Here is a 23,259-nt window from a genome sequence, read left to right on the forward strand (position 1 = left end):
AATTATTGGTGAATCGCCTTTTCTTTTTCACATTTCCACTCTGAATTTTCTGGATTAAATTTTAAATACGCAACAAAATTTCTGCTCTTCTTAAGTATTTAGAAAAAAGTTTATTTTGTTGAAATGTACATGATGACATTTCATAATCAAACACTTCTCGAAATTCAAATTTGCAAAGATAAAATTGGATTTTCATTACATTCAATTTCAATTACATAACATGAAATTACATTTCCATGTAAAATGCTATAGCAACATATAAGTCATGATATTAAACCGAAAATTTGAGAAAAAAAAAAAATTAACATCAATCTGTGTCCAGATACCTTTAAAGACACTTGATTTTTCACCAACCATCTCCGTCATATTCTCTAAAACAGTGAAAAGTCCTTTTAAGGATACTATAAGAACATCGTATGTGAAAAACAAGAGATTCTGAATTCCCCATAATATGCAGAATTAATCAGAGCTGTCGAGTCCGATCGTGAATGGTAGAGAAGAAGTCGCGACCATAGACTCTCTGGCAGTCCCACATAATAAAATGGCGGTTTTTATATGGCTTTTCCCATGCGACTCCAAAAACATCTGTCTGAGGGTAACGAAGAACTGGATTAGTACAATTTTTAAATTTGGTTTATGTGTAATTGTTCTACTATATCTTACTTATAAATTATTAAAAATAAATATTTATATCATGTATATTGTAGACTATTATTTTACTATAAACCGTCCATATCTAGATGTTTTTCTGCATTCGTGTCATAAGTCCGAAAAATCTTACGTTTTCCTAGCTTATTTACGATTTTGATATTTCACATGCCAGGAGAACTGGCATGTAAAATATCTAAATCGTAAAAAAGCCAGAAAAACTGGCATGTAAAATATCAAAATTGTAAAAGAAAAAAAAAAAAGCCAGGAAAATGTCAGATTTTCGGACTAACGTATCATTACCCCCCCCCCCCAATTGATTACACGTATTGAAAAAAGTTTTATCCTAAACCCTAAACTATATATTTGTAAATTTTCAACTGATTTCCATCTGTGTGTCTGGTTATTTTTTAACTTATACACAAAATGTATTATTTTTTAAAACGCTGCAGAGTATTTCATTACAAACAGCTCGGTGAATGCTGTTTAAAAGTGTCCTCTACAAAAATTAAATTTTTCATTTAAAATTTGTATATTTCAATTAATTGTCACCTCTACGAAAAGCAGATTTTTTTCCGATTAAAATCAATTTATTTGTTAATTGAAAATTTCATGTTTTGTAGAGGACATACAATGTATGTACATGTACATAATGATCGATACAATATGTCACTTGGATTTTAATCACATCATCTGAAAAAAATATTATTTTCATATTTGTTCTAATTTGTCGACAAAAACTGATTAATAGTATACGAGTCTCATAAAACAAAATATTAATTCGCATGTATTTTTTAAAAATTTATTTTATTTATGCATTGCACCAACACGTTCAAAGGGAGGTAAACCTTTATCTAAATTTTGTGTGCATTTAGCAGTCTTGAAATTCCGTTATTTATATCTTGAGAAAGATTCACTTCTACAAAGATCTATGGACATCGTGTACAAAAATCAGTTGAGATTCCCGGATTTTCAATTTAATATTGAAAAGATCGACATCAAAGATCATTCGGAAATAATTCTTAAATCAATAACCCCATTTGATGATATTAAAATAACATAAAATAGAAAGAAATTTTAATCATAGAACACATATTTTCCATGGGATACAAGTAAAATGATTACATTGTTCATTAGATGTATCAAATTAATTTCATTTAAATTTTCAAAGTCCGAAAATTTCAAGTTTAGATAAAATAATTGCAACGTGATTCCAATCATGAAAATTTTTCGTAATAATATTCATTTTAAGAGGATTCGAATAATATTTACATGTGTATGCGTGAAGTGTGAAGATGAGGCGTTCGCGTCCCCCCCCCCCCCCCCCCCCCCCACCACCACCCCACCCCCGTTACATTGTAGGGACACTTATGTATTATGATCTATATAATATAAAAGTGAAATTGCTGACGGATTAAGAAGGGACAGAGGGCCCGAGTCATTAACATGAACATTAAATTAAATACATGTAGATCAATTTTTTGTTGTGGACCCCAACCGCATACTTTTTTTTTCCAAGATTCCTGAATCCGCCACATTGAATAGCTATGTTTTCTTTAGTAGACAGTCAGAATTAGTGAGCGAGTAAGAGTTTAAGCTGTATCTAGGTCTTTTTCTTTCTATTTATCTATATTTAAGAATACTTAGAATTAAACCATTGATTCTGCATGTTCTGTTATGATTTATATTATTTTACATGTTTAACATACACATATGTAATGCATGGTCTAAAAGATTACCTGACTTTATTCTGAACAGGTTGTTATTTAGACCCTTATTAGATCTGGATGAGCGGTTGTCTTATTTAATGGCAAATACATGTATATTGCATTATGCAAATGAATACGCAAGATAAACATTTTCTACAATGTCACCGTTCAATCCCGTATTAATTTTTTTTAATTCCTATTTATCTATACTCAAGATATATAACAGAGGAAAAACAAAATCCTTCAGATGATATTTATACAAATGCTATATATTGCTAAAATGATTTAAACCTCCTAGCTTATAGTACAACGTTATGATTTTGTTCTCTCGTGATAAAATATCTCCAATACAACACAGAAATGTTAAAGGTGTTAATATTTTAATTCATCGTACATATAATATATTAATGTCGCAAACGTAGGAAATCTGTTACAGATAGCGAGATCAATTTGGCACGGTGTGTACCCGTACAAGAGACTTAACAAACCATAAAACATCATCTTCGCGACAGACATTTCGTACAATTATCACAATGAATGGAATGTTTGAACATCAGCTGTCCAGGGTCTTCATGGAAGTGTGCATGGGGGAGGAACACAATCTTGAGTCACTATTGCGAAGTTTATATTTCTCACGTGCTTTCTTGTACGTCTGTTTATTTACAACACAGCACGTGGAAGTGTCGTCTGCTGATAATATATCCGGGGAAATCCCAGTCAAGGACACGTTTGGTTCAAACTCAGATGAGCTGTAAGTTACACAGCCGCTGTAACTGATGTCTGCGTCATCGTCCCACCGCGTGTCGTCTGGAACTTCAACGTCCACTTCCTCTCCAGGTGATGTCACTTCCGCTTGAAGCACATTATGACATGCTTCAATGCCTTGTAACCAGTTTTGACATTTCCTAGTCGTTGCTTCCATCACTATGGTTTCATCGTACACTTTACACAAACCGAGCTCCTCGGGATTAGCGTCCGCGAGGGACACAGTCAAGTCATCATTCGGAATATCCTTTTCAATGCACGCCTGACTCCTGGTACGGTGGAGTTTAGGGCGGGGTCTTTTTGTGGATTTTCCTGGTCGCACACCAGGATGAGTTTGACTACTGGGGGAGTGTTTAGACCCCCCTCCACCCTCATCTGATGATGATCTAAGATCAAGCCAGCATGGCGGTTTAGGGGGTTTTGTGATACCAAGTACAGACAGCGATAATCCAGGACCACTAGCTTTTGCTGGGTTCCTCAGCATTTTAAACATATTTTAACATCCATGATGTTTCAAGTAAATAACAATCCTATATATATCCAGAATACTATTTATCACGGTAAAGACTCACTAATCCGGAATTCACAGAAACTTCTCATTGAAAAACATAACACTACACACAATGCCATAATTTCTTCCCACCATCTTTTTTTTTTGTTCCTCGGCGAGATGATAATCCTTTCAATTAGATTACCGTGTATAATCTGCTGCTGAGATTCCGTGCCAAGATACAGCGAGCTATTTTTAGACGTGGCGGTGAGCATCTAAGCTGATCCCTGCATCATTCTCAAACAGCGGCTCACAGAAACGCTCCCGATCGTCCACCTACGTACATGTAGCCCTATCCTAAAATACCTAGTCCAGAGGAAATGGTCACCATTACTGCACGCTGTACCCATGGACGATTCAATTCAGTCTGTTTGTTACGGAGTCATTTTATCGTGTACACAACAAAACCATAACATTCTGAGGGGGAAATGCAGGCAAGTGTGATTTACTCATCCCAAATCACATTGCAGACGATATAAATCCACGCACGTGTTTGTTTCTGTACAGGCGGAGGGCAGTGACCGCGCACGTTCTCTTCTCTCCAATGGAAGCCACACTAAATGTTCGTGAAACATAAACGGATTTTTAAAATGAAAATCCGGATCATTAAAACACGGTCTATTAATTTTGGAGTCCAAGTTTTGATTAAATTTGCCTTTCCTCACGCGCTGCACGGCAAAGCAGCTCTCCCGACAGAATGTCAGTCTCAATCAACACGGAGACGTGGTGAAATTATATATCCTAAAGTTCGCTGTACAGTAACGCAGGGGATATGACACCCAAAGCTTTTTCTCCATATCGAATGTAAACAATTGAAAATTTACACGAATTGTCACAAATTACAAGATAAATATGGCGATATTTAAAGGGATACTTCTGACCGTCAGCATTGTGACCTAAAACAATTGTTGATATACAGGATAGGTATTTAAAGGGAGGCCCCTTGTGTTAGCGTACTTGAGAATTCCATTATGAGATTTCTGATGTCGACACCCCGGGTCAATTGGGATGTTAAATCGCATTTGTCGTGCTTGATGGGGTGTGTTTAAACCGACGGAGAAAACTCAGTCCCTGGTTCGGCAGACAGGGCAGAATATATTGATTGTCAAGTAGCATTGAAAATCTCCGAAATGGAAAAAAAAATTTGACATGCGGAAATTCAGAGTAAATTTGACAACGATATTGATTAAAACGACCTTTAAGTTTAGTTAATAAAAGGGAGGAAATGATTTTCATGTTTAATAAGAGTATATTAAAAAACGTAGTATAATGTTTCTTTTCTTAAAATTTTTATTTTAATACAAAGTTTGTTTTTACTTCGAAGGTGCGCAAATGACTAAAACAATTAAATAAAAAAAAAAAAAAAAAAAAAAAAAAAACAAATCATTGGCATTCATTACTCATTAGTTGTGGCAAAGCAATCAGTAATACAGTTTTTTAAATATCATTTTCTCTTAAAAAATAATTGAAAAAAAAGATAAGTTGATCAAAGCGAAATCGTTGTGATATCACTCACCATAAAGTCACCCGAGTCATGGGAGCGGACTTTTCGCATAATATTTGTTTATAGGAAATTGCTATTTGTTAAAAGAGGCCCCGGGGAATAGGATTTCCCCCCCCCCCCAAAAAAATGTAGATATATTAGAAAGTAAGAAGAGGAACGAAATAAATCAAAGAAGGTACCAGTGGAAGAGTTATTATTATCAAGTTTTTAGTAGACTAAACATTATAAAGGTAAACTTTGATATATTTACACCATGATAAAAAGAACATTATTTGTTAAGAAGCAACTGTAGTATATAACAAAGTATACAATATTACAGATTTGAGAATGTATTCTCCTTTGTATCAAAAAATAGTATTTACATGCACATTCTGTTTTTATAAAGAATTATTCAATGAGTTTAACAAGTATGTTAAGCAAACAAATATAAATATAAGCTAAATTTATTTTCTTAAGGAACAGCTGTCTATTTTTTTTTTATTTCATGATGAGATCAATCGAGTGGCTTGCATGATAATTTAGATAAAACGCCGAAACGTTTATGCATAGAATTATAACGCAAGCCAATCGATTGACCATTGTCATGAAACTAAAACATCTGACAGTTATTTCTGATGTTTACATGCTCTTGATTCCACAAATCATAATTAAGCTACAAAGCCCGCTTCTGTCTCTATTTGTCCCGCCCCAATGTGATATGTTTTTTTTAAAACTGCGCCTATCGATGAACCAGAACATTTATGTAAAAATAGAGTACTTTTACAATTTCTAATTTTACCTGGGACAAAGACATTGCAAATGTAAATATTCCAAAACAAATGATATCAAGAAATTGGCATAAATTAATGCAATGGAATTTGTCATACAAATATCATACAATGTTACAAATAATGCAATAAAAAAATAAGCACGTATTTGTTTGTTCAATCACTTCAGTCTTAGTCATCATAGCTTAACTGACAAAATTGAGTATGCACAAAAAATTGTCGTTTGTTTCATTGCACTTGTCTGCATTTTCTCTAAGGTTTTAATTGTAACTTTTTAAATTGTCCCTTTGACTACTCAAAGGCAAGACATTGGAAGAATAGAAACTGCCTGACCATCAGTTGTCTTGTGTTTTCAAGTTTATTGACAAAGTCTACAGGGATCATATCTTTACGAGCTAGGAACCATTGGTAAAGAGAGGCGGACATGACGGTTACAGGTGACAGGAAAGACAACTCCAGCAGGGTCCGTGCCGCACTCAGCTGTAAATCCTGACTCGCTATATAGGAAGAGAAAAAAGATAAAAAAAAAACCATTGATAGAGACAAATAAGACATAATGGACAAACTTTTGAAGCTTGTATATTAACAAGCCAGTTGACACAATGTATTCTATAATAAATCATACAGCATGGTTTAATTAATTGTAATATATTGTTAAAGGAAATCAAATAAGAAGCCTAGCCTGTATACCATATAATGCTCCCCTGAGTTATTTTGGCCCTACTATTCTTTAGAATAACATTCACAGATTTTATTCACTTTACAACAAAAAACAAATTACCCAGTAATTATTATGACCCCATTATACTTTCAATGGACCAGACTTAATACAACTTAAATCTACTGAATATGGAGATTCTGAATAGCAATGCACACGCGATTGCTGTTCTACCGCAATATATGGAGATAACGAATATACAAGAAAAAAGTCCATAAAACAATACAAAATAGGAGCAGAGCAAACATGGACCCCCGAAACATCAGAGGTGGAATCAGGTGCCATGGAGGAGTGAGCATCCCCTGCTAACCGGTCACACCCGCCGTGTGCTCCTTGTCATGATCAGGAAATAACGGAAAAATCCGTCGTTAATTCAGTGTATAAATAATGGACTAACAAATGGTATGAAAAACGTCAGTCAGCATTTGACTCAGTGATAAATTGTATTTGCTGACAATGTCATTGTATCGACCATAGAACTTACTAGATGATGACTTTAAACGAGAGTACTGATATTCTTGTTTCATCAACTTGCTTGTCAATAATTTACCTCGTTTTAGAAATTATTTATACGTAGAGCATGTAACAAATCAACTGAGATATACATACTCCGTATGCAGGTGATGTAAAAAGTCCAATGAACAATAAAAAATAAGGAGCAGAGAAAACACAGACGTACAAAACATCAGAGGTGGGGTCAGGTGCCATGAATGAGTGAGTATACCTTGCCGCCCGGTAACACCCGCCGTGTGATCCTTTTCATGATCGGTAAATAACGGAAGTTGACATCAGCTCTAGATTCCTACAAAAAATTTCCCCATCTGACATGCCTCAACAAAGAGTGTGCTTAATTTCATGCATCTGCGACGAGAAGTTGCTAAGAAAACTAAGACGAAAATTTATGTATGGTACGCACAAACGCACAGATAAACAGAAAGTTTACCTTGGATTTGAATAAAAATGATTCCCACCATTCGGCATGCCTCAGCATCTGCATTGAGTAGTTGCTGAGCAAAGTACGACCAAAAATTTGTTACGGATAGACACACATCTAGACAGACAAGCAAAAATACAAGGTTAAATAGTTTATCACTCACTACTTCGGAGGTTGGGTATATTCATAAATCCACTCAATGTGGGGAATATTTGCGGGTCAATGTGAATTAGTGCACTCTTGCAACTATCAAAATTTAAAATAATCTCATTGTCTTTTCCACCTAAAATAGATATCTTGTGTAAAATCAATATGTACACCTGTATGTTTACATTTCATTGCACTACTAGATTCATACTGAATAAATTAAAAGTCCAACAACACAATACCAAAGCTAACCAATGAGCACCAACAAGCAAACTAGAATCTAGGACATAAACATGGCTGAAAGTCACTCAGAAGGATATCCACTAGGCTCCCCTCTAGTTCAGATAAAACTATGTGCATCCCATGAATTACCTATTGACATTATATGTGAGGACTGTGATAAATTTATTTGTGTCACGTGTGCCAAAACAGATCATAGAGATCATGACTGGAAAACTCTAACCACTGCAGCGACACAAAGAAGGAGGAATATGCAGGCATTTTTCAAGAAGATTAAGGAAGAGGATCTGCCTGGGATTGATAAAAAGATGGAGAAGATTCCACTACAGATGGCAAAAAATAAAGAGATGTGTAACTCTGAGATTAAAAAGCTTCAGAAGCATTACGATGAGATAGTTGTCCGACTGACAAACATCAAACACTGCCTCGAAAAAATACTGAGAGACAATTTGGTAAAAAAGAATGATCAGCTGAACCTTTGAAATCTGAGTTAGAGAAGAAAAAGAGAGGAATTGTTGACACAGTGGAATTCATAGAGGAGAACAACAGAAGCATATCAGATTACAGCTTGATTGACAACCAAAGGGAACTGAGAAAAAAGCTGTCTGAATTGGAGGTTAATATGACAAACTGTGAAGATTCAATGAGGTTCGTTAGAGGTGAAATCAATGATGAAGTACTTGAATCTTTGGTTGGAAAAAATCTGGATTTATATGATATTGTCGTGACTCAAATAAACTCATTTCAATATGGAGATAGTCCAATATATATGTTGGAGGCAATTAGAGAAGATCAATGTTACATAACAGATATTGAATCAGATTATGCAGAAAAAGTAAGCAAGGAAGGAGAAAGAGAAAAGAAATATAAAATCACCTCTAATGACAAGTGTGTGACTGATAAAGGTACTGTTTATTTCACTGATAGTTATTCCAATTCCATCAGGTGTCTTTCTCCATCAGGATCTGTTTCTACAGTCATCAGTACATTTCCACTGGTTCCAATAGGAATCTGTCAATCAGTGGACGGTGGATTACTAGTCACCTTGAGAGACAGAGAATCAGATCTATACAAATTAGAGTCAGACAGCAGACGTCTAGTGAGACACATCACAGTGACAGGTAATGTCATCCATGAGTTTGAGTACCAGGAGGATGGTCAGACCATACTGTTTTCATACCCTTTCAGAATCACACAGAACAGTAACAGTGATATCTGTGTTGTGAACAGTACAAGTGTCACTACAGGTAATCTGGTGATAATGTCTTCCTCTGGTCGTATGAAGTCTGTCTACTGTGGACAGAATCTGATAGAGAACTTTTATCCATGTGATGTAGTATGCGACTCCCTTTATAACATCCTTGTTACTGATCTTAACAACAAACAGATCCATCTGCTCGATCCTGATGGGAAGTTCCTGAAGTTCTTACTCACAGACAATGAAGTAAACTGTCCATACTCACTGTCCCTATACAAGTCAACACTGTGGGTGGGATACGATGAAGGAGTTATAAAAGTGTTTCAATACAGAATGTGAATAGAATACTTGATTACATATTACGTCAGTTTTCTTTAATTACTATTGGACTTTTACGAGAAGCACTGACTTCTACAGTTGACGGTTTACTTGGACATTTAAACTTGTATCATGTATGGAAGTACAGAATTGATAATGCATAAGAAAACCTTTCTAGTGGTCATATGTATGGTGTTAAGAGCACTAGCATGTGAAGACCGGAAGTTGAAGGTAGGATCGTTGTCGTTTTCTTCAAGGACAACTTATATGTGCATTGAAATAACCCGTTATTTTCGATTAATTAAATGTTGAGCTAAATATTTATATCGTAAAGGATCTACCATACATAGCCCTAGTGTAGAGGTAAGCGTCAACTGTAAAAGTCAGCGCTCCTCGTAAAAGTCCAGTAGTCTTCTCAAACTTCATCAAACAGTAAATCCACACAAGTCTTTCAGTGAACAATTGATGTAGTGTCTGACTCCCTCTGTTAGGCATTGTAACAAACCCACCTAACAACCAGATCTCTATCTTCTGAATCCTGATTGGGAGTTCTTGACGTTATTACTGACCAAAATGGAAGTGAACGGTCCAAAACTGATATTACTGAATACGTCCACACTGTGGTTGAAATATCTCGAAGGACTTATCAAAGTATTTCAATACAACATGTAAAATACTGCGTGTTTACATAGTGTTTGAATTCATAAAATATCAGAAATATTTATTATAAGTATATAAAAGTATACTTTTGATTAAAAAAAAAAATCCTCAAATTTTACTTTAATAATTGATTCATGTAAACAGAATAAGTTCTTCTACTCATTTCCAATCAAACTTTTTCAAGTTAAAAATTAAATGAAAACCATCCCACAATATGAACTCAAATATATATCTATAACCCCACCCACAAACAAAAAATTTCCGCGGGGGGGCTTTATATACTAGCAGGAATCATCTCGTCCATCCGTCCTTCGGTCTAGCTTTCTGTGAAAATTTGTCCGGTCCAAGTCTTTCTAACTGAGGAACAATCAACTTCTATACACAGATTGATTATGATCAAGGGGTATGTAATTTGTGCAAGTTCAAGGTCACTGAAAGAAAAAACTTCATCATATCGTTTCTAGTCCATTATTTTCTTATTGATAAACTTGGTGAGTTTCTATTTTCACAAAGATTTATCATGACCTGAGGGTGTGTCTTGAATTTGACCTTAGGTCATTTGTACAAGTTCAAGGTCACTGAGAGTAAAAAGTTCACAATTCATGTTTGATCCATTTTATTATTGATGTTTTATTAGGCTTTTTCATAGTTTCATTTAAAAAAGTATTTAATAATCAATTACCAGTAAATTTTCATTCTAAATGATTAAACAAATTGTAAACACTAATACTAGCATAAGTGTCTAGGCACCTTCTCTGAAAAACCTATCAGAGGATATTTGTCCATTTTGGACAGTTCCAGTTATGATCTGAAAGTATTACGACAAGAAAGAATCCAAAGATAAAAAATTAAAACAAAAGGTCCATGGGCAACATCGCTCACATGACCACGTAAGTTAGAATTAAGCATAAATCAGTTCAGTAATGAAAAGTTTACTGGGAGGGGGGATTCTTATACTTCTTGAGGATGCCTCCACAAAGCATACATGTATAACTTTATATTGTTCTCGAGAAGAAAAATTTTAAAGATGTTCTTCCTATATATCACTTTGCAAAAATCTTACCCCCCATTTGGTCCCTCCATACCCCCAGGGGTCATGATTCGAACAAATTTGAATCTTCACAACATAAGAATGCTTACATGTCATTATGACTGAATATAGCTTTTCTGTTAAGAAAAGACCTTTTCCTCTAGGTTCTAATGTAAAACTTCCCTATTTGTGACCTTACTCTAGTCCCTGGATTTATGATTCTATCAAACTTGAATCTACACTACCAAAGGATGAGTTAACATAAAAATCATTGCTGTTCTTGAGAAGAAGATTTAAAGAGTTTTCCATATCTATGTAAAGTACAACCTACAGAAAAAATGCTCGAACAGAAATTTATTTAAACAGAAAGTTTTTCTGCTTTTCTTTTAATTTATAAGTGTTGTAAACTTTACACAAAAAGTTGTGGTTGTTCTAATGTAATAAAAATGCCGATTTTTCTGTGTCAAATGTGCCAAAACAGATCATTGAGATCATAATTGGAACACTATACCGTCAGCAGCCACCAAAAGGAGGAGAGGTCTTCTTGAAATTCTAAAGTATATCAAGGAAGAGGATTTGCCTGGGATTGATGAGAAGTTGAAGAATATCTCGGGACAGATTATAAAAAAATAATGAAATGTGTTATTCTGAGACTCAAAAGCTTCAGATGCATTGCGATGAAATTATGACCAGTCTGAATGAAATTAAAAAACAGCATGTAAAAACACTGAGAGAAAATGTGGTAAAAAAGAATTATCAATTGAACCTCATGAAATCTGAATTAGACAAAAAGAAGAGAAGATTTCATGTTTATGCCTTGGAATTCCTGGAGAAGAACAAGAGCACAATGTCAGATAACAGCTTTCTTGACAACCACAGAGAACTGTGGAAAATGTTGTCTCAATTTGATGTCCATATGACAAACTGTGAACATTCAGTGAGGTTCAATAGAGATGAAATCAGTGTTGACTTACTCGCGTCTTCGGTAGGAAAGACAATGGACTAAGATGATATTAAAGTGATTGAAAAAAGCTCTTTTAAATATGGTGTTAATATCATATCTTTGTTGGGGGCATCCAACAAGAAGTATACATTCATGTATGTAATTTTAAAATGAGGACTGAAATTCATAATAGATTTATCTATTAATCTTTGCCCATTCTGTGACGTAAGCGGTCCAACACCTCACTCAGCGGTCCAACATTGATTTTTTGTCCGCTCAGCAAAACATTAGAAATGTTAGACTTTTTCCGTATAGATTTGTATAGGAACAATTTTTTAAAGGTATAACAATGCTGTTTACATGCAGTGGGAAAATAAATGAAAATAATGAATTCAATTGTAAACTTAATCTTGGTCATATATAATGCATGCTTAAAATATTCTAATCTATTACAAATAGTGGTGTATATAACATTTCTTTAATTTTACATCTACATGTAAGGACAGATCACTTAACTGCATAAATCTACAATATAATTAGAGCTCTTTAGTGTAAAGTGTTTAAAGCTTCCTTAAAAACTGAGATTTACATCCATTTAACGAGGCCCGATCTAGTTGATCTGCGCATACGTTTTAACGCAGCGTCGACTCAGGCACGTCACAGTACCCTGGACAGCTCACAATTGAATATAATAACGTCACAATTGATATGACGTCAAATTGGAAAATGTTTCGCAATCTTGCTTACATGGTTGCTCTATAGACTATGCATTGAAATCTGGCATTTCTATTATTTTTTTTTTTAATGTTTAAATTATTAAACAACTTTGGAACCTAATTAATTTTGAGGGATCAATTTTTTGATACAGATTCATTAACTTTATCCCGTTTTATTTCAATTTGTGAGTTAAAAAACAAACATTTTAACTAAAAGTAAACGATTTTATTCTTTCCCTTGAACATTTTGAAGTGTTTATACACACTCTTTTTATTGAAGTATATATGCATGATTATCTTAATTTTAAAAAATAAAATAAGTCTATAAATCATTTAAATTGAACCCAAGAAATATTTTATTTTTCTATATATTACATGATATTAGTAAAAATCGCAATTTTGGCGCCTTTACCCCCCCCCCCCCCCCGCTACCCCTTTTTTCCACGTAAAACAACGTCGCGTGTTAAGAGCAAAATAAAGCATGGCAGAAAATTATTTCATAATGTAAGAATTCTTTATTTTTTAGAAATTAATATAGGATTGCAATTTTGTTGGTGTTATAAACATTGCTGTTATAAAATGCAGTTGGGTAGAATAAATCCAAATTTTGTGTTTTGACATGCCCCCTTTTCACTGCAATAAAGGCTACCTCCAATTTTCTTTTCATTTTTTATAAGAAGTATGAAAATTGCATGATATATGTGAAAAACAAAGAATTTTATCATGTATTTCTTTTTTTATTTGTAAATTTCTTTGTTTATTGAAGAATATGTAATTGTGTATAAAAAACATTATCTTGACAGTGCCCCCATTTCACTACAATAAAGGCAAGGTAACAAAATTTCATTTATTTGCTCTCAGCATAATGCATACATATTTATTTCCAAGAATCAAAATTTTTTATCATTCCGTTTTCGTATTATCCAACTAGATTGGGCCTCGTTAAGGTTATTTTGGATAACAACTTAACATTTTTTTTTCTTTCATTTTATAGAAACCTCTCCTTTTTGGTTTGTCAAGGTGCCCATAATGCCTAAACTGGCATTGTCTCTAAACGGACATGCCATAGTGTTGCATTTTGTTTCTCAGAACGGTAGTTAAAACTGAAAAACTAACCACTAGAGTATAATCATTATTATTCAAGGGAAAATATACTAGGCTTGTCAAAAAAGTTTGTGGACAAATGTTTTATTTTATTAATAAAGCCTGCAATGGCAAGCATGTACGGTAATATCTTAAAATACATAATATTTAGTAAATATACAAAAAATTTAAACAATGCACACAATATAATAAACATTATAGGTGCAAAAACGTTGAATATGTATGTAGCACGGGCCAGTCTGAAATTTTACAACATATTCATAAACACGCACTAATTTTCTATATCATGTCACACTGCCTAGCGAGTGCAATAATATTTATATTGTATACCCATGTCCTATTTATACCACAAGATACGGTAGATACGAGGGACGTTCAATAAATAATGTCATTAGCTCGATGACATACAACATAGTAGACATATGACATAAAGCTTGACTTTCTCTCATTATTGAATCTTTAATGAATTTATAACAGTTTATGTGACCACTTTTCATCACATAGTTTTATCGTGAGAAGCTGGGAAACAAGGGCTATTCGAGACACTGCATTATAAATGAATGGTAAAGAATCATTTAACTAGAGAGAAAAAAATGCTACATTAAAGCTCCTGTAAAACTTGTTAAAAATCCTAAAGAAATATGCACTGAAATATCTGACATTTACAGCAACCGATGCCTGTTTTATAGACAAATGAGCAGGTGGATTTCAATGATAAAAATTATATAATGGGCATCAAAAATGGATACTCTCCTTGCCAACAAAAATTATAACAACTTATGTACTGTATGCCAAATTTCAACAAATAATATTTGATGTTGTATGATTGACTTTAAGACACATAGCAAATTTGATAGACATCATATCGGGAGTAGTTTACACTGTTTTTAAGAAACGTTTGACAGTAATTAAGCTTGGTACTCTAAGGTCACCCTGTATTTTGAAAAATGAGTGAAAACGACAGCGTGTACAAAAGTCTTAACAATTATTTTAAAATATCAGTAATTGTAGTAGTCCACGTTTGTTTTATATTCAAACAGATATTGGAACATGAATCTATTGCATAAAAAACCATTAAAACAAAATTTATCATAAGATGTACTCGATAAAAACGGCGAAGGTCTGTCAAGTGCAAAGGTTTGCAGGAGCACACAGACAGATTTATATGCAATTTTCTTAAATATTAGTGATATTGTTGTTCAAATTCGTATTCGGGGAGACAGTTTGATATCTGGAGGTGTCTAGAAAGCAGTTTTTTTGCAAAGAAATCGAAAGGTTTATCAGAGAAAGGACCGAAAATCAGGAATCAACTACACTGAATTTCTTCATGACAGCGTTCAAACGCGAATGCCCTAAAGAGTAAAGGGGTTTTCGGGATAAACAGAAAGTTGATGTTTTTTCACATTAACAATATTTGCCAGATCTTTGACTTTTTGACTTGTTTCTATTTCCAAACTTGAAAAAAACATCTTTCAGAAGGAAAAAAACAAGTCCAGGAAATCATTGGATCTGCCATTTTCCAGTATACTAAGGGTCATACCCAAAAATGAGTTCTAAAAACAATCAGAAATTGGATAAAAAATGTTACGGACATGTGTTTGAATTAAAAGAGATTAATAAGTAAACTCATGAAGACTAAATCATTGAAAAGCGTCGTTTGCTTCTCTCTGAGCCCCAATGACATTATTTATTGAACGCCCCTCGTACCTATACAAAATTAACAAGAAAACAAAAACTTTTTAACTGTTTTATATGAAGATAAAAAAAGAAAAACACAATGTTCCAATGGTGAAGTGACATATTATAATTAAAGTCTTTTAAAGTAAATGTACTAAAACATTTAATTTGGTACACTTCAATACACTTTGATTAATAAACACACTTACACAAAATATTCATAGAATGTACTTTTGATAAGCAACTATAATACTGTAAAGATAGATACATGCCCATTTTTATTCTTTTTACAATAATATTTACAATACTTTATTTAATGTATAATCAGTTTTTTTTTAATTGATGCAAACAATTATATTGACATAAATATGCATATTAGGAAAAAACTTCCTTAAAAATGTTAGCAAGGTCATGGAACATATAAATAGTATTTGTCATCATTATAATACACTTTTAAAATATAGGTAACAAAAAATGCTATGGAAATAATGATTAAAGGACAATTTCACATTAGATGTAAAATTTCTGGTACTAAAAGTCTTGTCCCAATACGTTGAAAAAGTGTTACAAATGTACCAGCCACTTTGTGAATACAATAGCAAGTGTTGGAACTTCTTAGGCTGCCCAACAAAAATCCTGAGACAGATACTTTAAGTTTCGAATATAAACTTTACAAAATCTTTATCCATCCCCAGCTGATAAATTTTTAGTTGGAGAACATCACAGAGAAAAAAGAATTTGTACTTGTATGTAGGTATGAGTTGGAAAGAGATGCACACACATTTCAGGTGGAAGAAATGGCACACGTAAAATTAATGGCATTTGTCATTCTAACAAGATGTGTATTAATTATGGCTGATGGAGAAACAATTGTTTTGTTTATTTGTACACTTTAGTGTTATGTACAATTAATACAGTTCTTTCCCTTACATCTTGCAAAAAAGAGCACCTATTTATTCATGAACAATGTCTTATGAAAATAAAACATTAATGTCTGACATTTTCTCACAGATCTATGGATTTTATTTTTAAATTTCATTCATACAAATACAGGGCTTAATGCTTTTTAATGAAATGAAAAATCCAATTCCTTTCCAAAACTTTTTACCCATGTTGCTCCAATCTAACTTTTAGGGTAATGATTTAACAAAATCTGAATTCAAAGAACATCAGGATGCCTTTATATAAATGCAAAATATGGAGATAACGAACAGTATTCAAACTCAAAGCTCATTAAACAATACAAACACGGACCTTTAAAATATCAGAGGTGGGATTAGGTGTAATGGAGGAGTGAGCATACCCTGCCGACCGGCCACATCCGCCGTGTGCAACTTGTCATGATCTGTCGACAATTCAGTGTGTTAATAATGTTCGAACAAAATTATGAAAAACGCCAGTCAGTATTTGACTTAATGGTAAATTGTATTTTTTAAATCAATATTTAATTGTGTTAAGTTAGTTTACATAATTGGACTAGACATCAGACATGGTGTATGTATGTGGGAAGTTGACGATTGAAAAGTTAAAGTCATCATGTTTATCATAAAAGTTGAAATTGGTTGATAGATTACCATTTACGTATTTTTGTATTAAATATATACAAATACAAAATAGATGTGTCAGACTCTGTGGTATCTTTTATTTCAAGTTCAACGGGATACATGTACAGTAAAACTCGTTTAGGACGAACACGGATATAGCGAATTCACGGATATAACGAAGTTTTTCTGGGTCCCCGGCAAAATCCTTAACAAATCTTTGTAAAATTTTACGGTTATAACGAATCTGATATAACGAATTTACGGATATAGCGAACTGATTTTGAGTCCCGTTGAGGTTAAATATAATGAAATTTACATCTTCTATAACGAACTTTCAAAGATCTCAAAATTTGATGAATTGAACTGACTTTATTTTCTTTCAGCATTTGTATAAAAAATTCAATTCATAATAAAACTTAGTTATCGAAGGTATGTTTTGTAATATTTGCTTCCCTAACATATTTGACAGTAACACTTAAAGGAAAACATGCATATTGCGAATTCGCTATTTATGATTATACGAATTCGTTATACGGATATAACGAATTACGGATATAGCGAATTAAATTCACAGGTCCCCATGCCAGGACTTCTCTATAATCGAGTTTTACTGTATATCGTATCGACTTAATAATAGACGTAACCATTAATATTGACTCCATGTCGTCGTTATATCCAAATTTCGAGTTGAAGGCCACACTGTGACAGTATGAGTAACACTGCCTCATTCTTCTGCAGAACATTTCTCTCATTTTTTTGTTTATTATAATTTTTTATAGACGAGTTTAGTCCAGCCCTCACTCAGGGAGCATAATTTGAAACAACATGCCGGAAGCGTTTAACGTTAAACTTACTGGTCTGAGTGTAATATAAAGGATAAAATGAATAATCATAAGTTATTAGAAAAAAAAACCACAATAATCAAGTTTTGAATATTATATCCTAAAACTGGTATATTGTACGTGAAGGACACCGACATGTTCAAAATTAAGCATTTATAATCAATAATCATCTATAAAAAAAGATGGTTCTTAAAACCCTTGGAATTAATTCATTTAAGGTAGGATTCTTCTCATATTTCTTGAATTAAAAAAATTAATGAAATTTTCACAGAATCAAAAAGACAATCCTACCTTAAGAAAAGAATTCATGGAGGCAGGGTGCCTAAGAATATCCCATGAATATATATAATATACTGAGCCACCACCTAGACTTTTGTGAACTACAAAAAAAGAACTGCACGACCGTAAATTTTCTTTCATGATAATGTCAACATAAAAAAAGTGTTTTATCCACCAAAATGCCAGTTTCCAAGCAAAATTTACTAAACCGTTACAAAAGATGGTCGACCAAAGCAAATATAGGACCTGCTGGCTCTGTTTACAGGCATTACTTTGTAACAAACTGGTATAAATTCCAATGGTATGTTTCGAATTTCTGAAAATTATTCAATATCTGAAAATAACATTGATTTAAGGGTATTTTGGCTGACAATTTTAACAATTTAATATTTTATCCTTTTCAGTTTCACTAATATAGATACTTCTTCATCTTGGTTTTTCAAGGTGCCCATAGTGCCTAAACTGACATTGCCTATAAACGGACCTGTAACAGTATTACCTCCTCTATCTCAGTACAGTAGTTTTAAAAACGAAACGCTCGAGTATAATTATTTATATATACATTTGTGGTATCTCTCCAGTATATAAACATACAGAGAGAAAATATCTTCAATTCTGTATGAGGTTTGTGAGAGGTCAGAGGTCAATACATGACCTAATCAAACAGCGCAATAATATCTACTGGTACATAAATTATAAAATGACCTGCTCTACTTGCTTTTCATGTATAAAAATGAACAAAATAAGCAAGTAAAATGATAATCATTTTATTTAGAATGTAAACAAGTATTTCATACAGTTTTTGGGCTATAGATTCAACCTGTGTACATATAGAGAAAACTAGGAGCCTAGTGTTTGTTGACATTTTTCTTCACTTTTGTCAGTGCACAGTCTCTAACGTTCAACCTTATTATTTGGGTAGACTTTTGGTTAAATTTTCATGATAAACTTTTATTTTATCTTTAAATTTTATTCACGATGATGGTGTAAATCTGTTGAAAAATAACATTGCAATCATGCCATGAACAGCTGCCAAACACCTCGACGTTTTCGTAGTTCAGTGGAAAGCTGTCGCCAGTGTCTCTGTATTTATCAGTGTTTTACGATAGGCATGCCTTAAGTTACGGAAACCGTAGAATGTTTTTGATCAAATTGCAAATCAGCTGGCTGGGACAAGTGTCTCAATCCATCGGATCCATCCATCCCTTTCCGGCGACCGAAAGAACCACGAACGATAGTATTGTTCTCCCGCCTACCTCTAAGTCAATTCTCAAAAGTTAACATATTCGAATGATTTTCGAAATTTTTATAAATATTTGTATGAATTTTCATAAAACGTTACTTATTTGGGATACCAAAGAGAGATAACTCTATAATTTTGGTTAAACTTGTGTTTTTCACTATAGAAATCAACGGAAAACGGAAAATATTTTTAAAACATCTTTCCCCCCCGTGAAACAAATATTCCTTTTTACAGGTAATATGGACTGTCATTTAACAAATTTATGCCGAAGCTTTTTGTGTTTCACGGGGGGGGAACATATGTTTATAGACAGAAAACGAAAAAAATGCTTATTTTTCACCAATTTTAAAGCTATTTACAACTGAATAATTGTATTTTATTTATTTATATATGTTTTATTTAATTGCGTAAAACATAAGAAAAGATATGAGATACATTTTATGATATTTAAGACTATTTCATAATATGGTGATTCTTGAAAGTTCGCTTTCCCAGAAAATATCGCCTACCCCCCTTTTTTCAAGAGCTGGAATTAATGATAATTTACTATCTAGCGCTGAAAATAAAATGATTAATCAATTACCATAGAACTGTTCTTTGAATTAAACAAAGATTTAATGGCCAAATTGCCATTAAAATTGAATTTAATAGGTGCAAAATATAGGCGGGAATCAAGAGTTAGAGTTCGTAGTTCTTCCTCCAACTTTTTATCATCAAACTTCCGACGTGTTTCTTGTGTCTTTTCAGCATCGATTATTATTTTTCACGTATAAAAATATTCCCAGACAACAATCTGTTCACTCTAACTGATCACAAGTAGCCTTTTACAAAATATTCCCTTCGAATTAGATTCCTTAGCCTAATGAATTCGAAGAGTAACCGCCATGCAAGCCGATTTACACCTTGCGTCATTTTTCAAAATCTACGACGGACGGTTAATGTAATAATTTAAATTAAAAAATATTCAATTGTCTGTCTCAAATGTATATATAAATAATAAATAACAAGTTTATAAACTTCAGTGGGAATTGAAGTGGGTCTGTACGTGATCAAATCTTCTGAGAAGGCCTTGTCCATTATAAGATTTGATCACGTGACCGACCCACTTCAATTCCCATTGAAGTTTATAAACTTGTTATTTATTTCTTAAATATACTAAAAGGAAAAGGAAACGCAGGGTGGCATAATGTTCGAAAAAATTTTGACCACATGACCGAAAATTACGAAAATTGCTCAGAAGAGAAATTAAGTTACTGTGCACCAAAATCAGTATTCAGAATTAGATCTACTCAACCGTAAAATTTATGACGTCACGTAGGAAAAACGCTAAAAAGCCCAAAACACGTGCAATTTGATAACGACAAGTTTGTCAACAAATCTTGTTGCATTATTTGATGCATATGAGGTATGCACATCGTCTTTCAATATTAAGAGACATTATGGATTTCTTGCAATCTTGGCACAATTTATGGAAGTTCAATGGGGTTTTGTTTTCGAATTGACTAATAAATGAAAAAGGCAACAACGGTTTACTAAGCAATTTCTTGTAAATTTCCCCCCATAAAACTTGTTACCCGTTGTCAGAGAGGGTTTGGAATGGTTTTCCATCAACCGTGACGATGACGTTAACGCGAAACAGAGCCATGTTACGAGCGGGTTATTCGTCCTGCTATTTCTTAAATCGCCACCTTACTACCACAAAAACAGCCATTTATACAGTAGACGATTATAATCATTATATTCATACGAAATTTGAAAGAAAACAATTCCTCAATTTGGTTTTTTGAGCCAGTCAACTTACTGTTGTATTCCTCTCACTGGCGCATGCGCACGCCGTTTGACTTATTTTTTGGCGTGGTTACCCATGCCAAATATAGCAAAGGTTTGAAAGATAAACACCCTGATGAAATTCCATGCGAAGGAGAAATAAGGCTCTGACAGATGCACGGGAAAGACATTGAAGATTTTGAGAGTTTTCTATTTTCACTTTTTGGGGGGTATCGTCATTTGAGCTTCAATAATTCATGAATTATTAGACAAAATCAAATGGGAATATGGTTATATCTTTTTGAAAGACAATTTTAAAAGTTAGATAGGAAAACTAAACATGTTTCAAGAAAAACAAATTTGATTCACCTTAAAATTTACCCTGCGTTTCTTTTTCCTTTCAGTATATTCAGAGGAAAAATATATTTAGACTAAATTTGATGAATAATTTAATTTTCAAATGAATAAAAAAGTCATGTTTACTGTTGTAGATTAAAAATGTCCATAATTTTATCATGTACAGTATATCCCTGTCCTATTTATACCTTTCGATAACTGTACAAAATTGACAAGAAAAAAAAAACTTTTTAACTGTTTTATATGAAGATAAAAAAAGAAAAACACAATTTTCCAATGGTGAAGTGGCATAGTATAATCAAAATCTTGTAAAGTAAATGTACTTGAATATTAATTTACTATGATAAACTTCAAGACACATAGATAATAAACACGCTAATACAAAATATTTATAGAATGTACTTTTGATAAGCGACACTATACTACCGTAAAGATAGAAAATACATGCCAATTTCTATTCCATTCACATTATTTACAATACTTTATTTGCAATATAAACAGTTTTTATTGATGCAAAAAATTATGTTGATATAAATATGTATGTGAGAAAAATTAGTAAAAACTTCCTATAAAAATGTTAGCAAGGTCATGGCACGTATAAATAGTATTTATCATATAATACACTTTAATATAGGTAACAAAAAATAGTAATTATTACAAATAATTTCATTTATGTGACATGTTCTTGTTTTATCATGTTATTATATAACAGTGTCTGTATTGTACATAGCTTTATACTAAGCAGCTATTCGGTTCTTTTTATTGAACTAATTTTACCCGTTTTCCTTCATCTAAATATGGTTTCAACCAATCAGCAAAGCTCTTATCCATCACGTGATCATTATTGATCCGTTTACCAAAGAGAAAGCATGGTTTATTGAACTGCTGAATTTTTCGAATTTATACCATTTTTCCCACAGAAAATCCTACAGCTTTTGTTGTGATACCATTTTGAAGATTTCGGACGATGTGATCTGCTAGTTATTTACAGAAAAACGTCTGTAAAGTGAGTTTTTGTTACGAAATCGGCCTTGTAAAGTTTACATCCGGGCATTAAGCATGCTGAGGAGTTCACAACTCAGGACGACCAAAATAATTTACATGTGATTTTTACATGGATATTCTATTACTACGAGTCGTCTGCGGAATAATATGGTCAATTGAAGTAACTTTGGTAAACGATCGATAAACAGTGTCAGTGTATCTACAGACGTCAGTAATTCACCTACATCGTTAATCCTAACACCATGATCAAGCCTGGAGATTTTATCAATCATACCGGAAACTTCATTCCTTTAGGAACTTTTGCCTATTTACGGTGATTTGCAATTTGCTGAGCTTTGAAAATGTGCATCTATGTGATAACATCATTTTTCTTAACTGTCCTTCCAAAATATCACAAGAGAGTTTTGCTTTTTACATTCACCTTGGCCGGGGAATAAGAACCTGTTTGTTACAGTGGAAACCTTTCGCTTCTTCAAGGACTTGAATGTCAGAATCATCTACACAAACCAGATGTTGATGAGTGAATATAAACAGCTCAGCAGTGACGAGTGTTACCTTTTTACAAGTTATGAGATCTCCATTGATGCTGATGTA

At 33.2% G+C, this 23,259-nt stretch overlaps 1 protein-coding gene across 1 annotated transcript in view; it reads right to left on the reverse strand.

The window, feature by feature from the left end:
• Positions 1–6,158: 6,158 nt before the first annotated feature.
• Positions 6,159–23,259, reverse strand: part of LOC134237083 (uncharacterized) — a 102,450-nt gene continuing 85,349 nt past the window's right edge. The window contains exon 25 of the mRNA XM_062719170.1: positions 6,159–6,440. Coding sequence (XP_062575154.1) covers positions 6,235–6,440 — 206 coding nt within the window. The 3' untranslated portion in view covers positions 6,159–6,234. The remainder of the gene's footprint in view (positions 6,441–23,259) is intronic.

Source organism: Saccostrea cucullata, unplaced genomic scaffold (genome assembly GCF_032062105.1).
Source record: "Saccostrea cucullata isolate Sc308-1 unplaced genomic scaffold, CSIRO_AGI_Scuc_v1 ctg282, whole genome shotgun sequence".
Classification (NCBI taxonomy): Eukaryota; Metazoa; Mollusca; class Bivalvia; order Ostreida; family Ostreidae; genus Saccostrea; species Saccostrea cuccullata.